This window comes from Lethenteron reissneri, chromosome 37 (assembly GCF_015708825.2).
Source record: "Lethenteron reissneri isolate LAM-NWPU_2019-01 chromosome 37, ASM1570882v1, whole genome shotgun sequence".
Classification (NCBI taxonomy): domain Eukaryota; kingdom Metazoa; phylum Chordata; class Hyperoartia; order Petromyzontiformes; family Petromyzontidae; genus Lethenteron; species Lethenteron reissneri.
This window is the reverse complement of record NC_083815.1, coordinates 8,550,987-8,555,505: the sequence shown is the minus strand read 5'-3', so window position 1 is coordinate 8,555,505 and position 4,519 is coordinate 8,550,987. Positions and strand designations below refer to the sequence as shown.

Sequence of the window (4,519 nt, the reverse complement as noted above, 5' to 3'; positions counted from 1 at the left end):
TAGATCCATAATAAGACACGTAGCTTGATGATATTGCTCCGGCAGCCAAGATGCTGATGGACTCATAGATATTTGTATTTATATTATGAAATATAGACCATAGTTCTGCTTATATTTGCTTTTACAGATAAAAAATTGTCGAATTGTGTGCAATATGCCAATGACATATGGCATATACATGAATCTCATATTTAGCACTTGCCCCAAAGGTATTGAGGCAAGTGCTGTCAGTGAGCACCTATTAAGGCTGACACGTCACGCAAAGGGATTGTGTGGCCAGCATCAGCATCATGCCCGACCACCTTTGTCTTCCCAGCGCCGTCATTCATGCGGTACATCGAGGTACTCATTTGCCGCTGCTTCAACCGAGAGGAAGACCGATGAACCGGTTTAGAGAGCACTCGATGCAGAGGAATTGATTCCTCGCACCCACCATTCATTCCTCCTTGCAAACATATAACAATCAGAACACGCAGACAACGATCGGAGCAAAAAATAAAGACAAAGGCATCTCAGTCCGCAACGCGCATGGCTCAGCCTCCTATTCAGATGCAACTGCACATGCAATATCGTATTCAGCAGGACGTGTCGTCACGTCCCAAAGAGAAATGCCAGCGGCACCAGTTGCGTTTCAAATTGCACGGGCATGGCTTTGCCTGCAGAACCCATCAAGCAATTGGCCACCGAGCGAGCGGGGCCCGTGCACGCGCTCGCTCGCGTGAACGCGCTGCGCCGCAGCGCTTTCTGCAAGGTTGACTGATGGCCCACGCTCGTTGGTCCTCAAAGACGCGCGCCCGCCAGCTCGCTGCGACCACCCGCTTGCACGTTACATCACTCCGTGTGGCGTCGCCTTCCGCCGCATTTTGTGCGTCAGCTCCATCGGCGGAGCGAATGGGTTACGGTGGGGGTGGGGGCCCCGTGCCGCCACGCCGTCTCTTGTCTTGTCTGCCGTGGTGGCTCTGCCATGAGGGCCGGTTGCGTTGTGTGATTTTTTTTTTCTCTCTCTCTTGTCTGGTGTTGTTCGCTCATTAGCAATGCACCGCACGTGTGTGTTCCCATGCAGCGTCCTCGGGATGAACGCGCGTGTGCGTTCGCCCATGCGGAATGATACGCGGCGTTCTATGTGTGTTGTATGTGGTTGCTGGAACGCGTGTGCGTGTATATGTGTATACGCACGCATAGAGATTTTGTGGAGGAAAAAAAAAACACGCAACATGCATCTCCATATATAATGGTGTGTTCTTATATATACGTCGCATATTCATACAGCCAAAATCCATAATAATCAGCACGACAATGAGCTATTGTATATAATGTTCACTGTAGGATACAGGTGTTCTGTCTTGGTAATATTGTCCATGAGTCTGGGTCAATCTTGATTATTTAAACGACAATGTTGACATTAAACTGAAGAGAGAATAGCATTTTTTTTTATATACAAATGAATCCCTGGACACTTCTGCAGGAGAGAATGATTGTCCTGATGGCCTCTCACTTGGATCTAAGGGTTATTGATCAAATGCATATCTCGCGCTGTGCGTAAATATGGGTCATCCGTGTGCTGAGTGTTTCCTTACGACAGTTCGACATCTAATTTAATATGCAGTATGGGCTGTACGCAATTGAAGGCGGTGGATAGGATGAGAGAGGGTGGATATAGAGCAGGCAGAAGTTGAGGAGATGAAAGAAAGATAATGGGAATACAAAAGTGAGATATTGGAGAGAGATGATGGAGGGAGATGGAGGGTCAGGAATGGCTAAGGAAGAAACAGGTTAAGTAGAGAAGATGGAGAGGCAGGGTGTGAAGGGATGAGAGGATATTAAAGGCAGGTGTTTGAGAGAATGAAGAGAAAATGTATGGAGATGTACATACAGCATATGGAGCAAGAGGATGAATGGAAGGACAATAACGAATGTAGAACTATCATTGCGACAGGATGAAGATGTGGTGGAGATAGGCTGGGGGGAAATGGAGGGAAGATCGGAAGAGGTTATGAGGAAAAAACGATAAAGGGGACTGAAATAGACGATTAAGAGAGCAGTTGGAGAGAAATAAGATAAAGAAAGGGTGAGTATGGAGATATGAAGATGATGGAATGGAGATAAATAAATGTATGGATAGAGAATGCATGGGAGAAAAATGCATAGAGAGGGTTGAGAGATGATTTGTAGATTGAGATGATGAGGAAAGAGAGAGAGAGAGATGACGGTGATAGCATGACGAAATGTTGGAGAGAAAGAAGGTGAAGACAGGTCACGTGAGAAGGTGGATGCTGACAGAGGCTTGAGACAGAGCGTATTGAGCAAGAAGCTGACAAAACAGCTCGAGGATGGGGATGCGATGGAGAAGTCAGGTGGAGATTGAGAATAGGTAGACAAGCTTCCGTCGGAAAATGTGCACACGCGCACAAACACACACGCAGCAGCAGCAGCAGCAACTAACCTTGGCGTTCTTGGACGAGTACGGATCTTCGAAAAGGTTCCACAGTTTGGGCTGCCAGCGACGCCACCAATTCGACTTGGCGGCCGCGCTGGGGTCATCGACGCCGAACCGCTTGCTGCCCGAGCCGCCCGACTCCTCGTCCCCGTCGCCACCTCCGCCATCGTCGGGGGCATTGTCAAAGCTGTCGAGGGCCTCCTCGGCGTCGCGGTGCTGCCTGTAGGTCATCCAGCAGCACGCCTCCACGTCCGTCTCATCGATGCCCCAGTAGGCGAGCTCCTCCTCGAAGAAAGGTCCGCACACGTCGGCGGGGCAGTGCAGCTTGCCCGTGCGGTAGTAGTTGAGGATGTGCGCGAAGACGCCGGGGTGCCTGTCGAAGAAGAACTCGTCGCACTTGGGGTCGTAGTCGAAGGTGCTGTAGGCGTCGGGCTCCGTGAGCCACGAGAGGCGAGTGCCCGGCAGGGTCTTGAGCGTGGTCCTGTAGGTCTCATGGCGCATGCCGCCCACGTTGATGATTATCCGCTCCTCTTCCTCGCTCTTGGCCATCTCGCCCTTCAGGCATGTCTTTGACGGCGGCTTGTTGCCGGACTTGCGTCCTCGGAACGACGAGACGCACACTGAACTGATCATGCGTCTGGATGGCGGAGGAGGCTGCGGAGCAGCGAGGAGGAGACGCGTCGAGCCACGTTATAATTTATTATTATTAAATTTATTACCAGCGCTAGATCTCGCCGTCGTCACCACGCCGCTTTACTGCTGATGCTGCTGCTGCTGCTCTTAATTAAATTGATGGTGATGATGATGGTGGTGGGTCCTGTTTTTTTTTCTGCTGTCCGAGCAAATTCAGTCAGTGGCTGGCCCGCGGGTAGGCGCGGCGCTGGAGATTGATGGTCGGATGTCCTCTCTCCAGCGGAAGCTCTCTTCTCTTCAGCCTCCTGCTTCGCCTCTGCCGTGTCCTCCTTCCCTCTCTATGTTCTCGGTGAACGACGGCGGTCGGAGGAGACGGGACGCGAGTGGAAAGCCTCCTCGTCATGCGGCAGCGTGGAGAAGGTTTCAGCGCTGCCGAGAGGGCAGGGACCCTGTAAGAGCCCTGATAACAACATCCAGTCTCTCTGGGTTTTTTTTTTATATATATATTATTCTGTGTCTGTTGCTGAGCCACAATAGGGGGGGGGGTGGTGGAGAGGGAAAACAAGATATAAAGACGCAAAATGAATGAGATTTCTTTTTTTAAATCAGAAAATTCCCATCTTCGTGAAAATATCGCAGCTCATTATTTGCTCGTACGCACGCCAAATTCGACACCTTGCGACAAGGTTCACAATTAAGATGGGTTGTTGCCCCCCCCCCCCCCTCTGTGTAATATATAACACAGGAAAATAAAAACTGCTTTCTTATCCTCGGTTATCCCCCCCACCCCACCCCCCCATTCGCAACACGCTATACTCGACCGCGCATTAAGATAGCGATGCCATACACACAGGTGCGCCGATATAAAACATCAACAACAAGAAAACACACGCAAATCCACAGAGCGACTCGACTGACTGCCAGTACTGTCACATATACGGCAAATATCTACATAGACGGAGAGAGCGAGAGGCTGCCAATGCAACGACCAATGCTCCAGTCCCAGAATGGGAGCGATGGAGAGAGAGCGCGCATCTAAGCGTAGAGCGCGCGCTCTGTGCTGCTTCCTGCCCGCTGAGCACCTCTCTGCATCGGCAAGAGAAAAGGAGACGAGAGAGAGAGAGAGCGAGAGAGGAGGAGGGTGGGTGGGTGGGTTGCGGGGGGGGGATGCATTAAATCTGTCGGTGGTGAGGAAGGCAATGCGAGCAGCAGGCTGTAGGCTGTCCGCGTATACGCAAACGCACATGCGCGTGTGTGCACAGACACAGCACGCACACAAGCACGCAGCAGCTGATGTAAGGCCGGTTCGTGAAGAATAAACCCATACAGCATAAATAGATAGGTTACACACACACCTCCCACACACACGCGCACACACACGGTAATGTGTACGACTAATGTCTGCATTGGCTGTGTTATTCCTGTATGCAAATACGGTAAATGGACGTG

The 4,519-nt window shown here is 50.9% G+C and overlaps 1 protein-coding gene across 1 annotated transcript; it reads right to left on the bottom strand.

Annotated features, from left to right (window-relative positions):
* Positions 1-591: 591 nt before the first annotated feature.
* On the bottom strand, positions 592-3,800 carry LOC133351315 (potassium voltage-gated channel subfamily C member 4-like). Its single transcript, XM_061566414.1, has 2 exons — positions 2,444-3,800; positions 592-756 (listed from the first exon to the last, which is right to left on the bottom strand). Exons 1-2 carry the CDS (start codon positions 3,068-3,070, stop codon positions 592-594), a joined length of 792 nt encoding a protein of 263 aa, XP_061422398.1. The 5' UTR covers positions 3,071-3,800.
* Between the last annotated feature and the right edge of the window lie 719 nt (positions 3,801-4,519).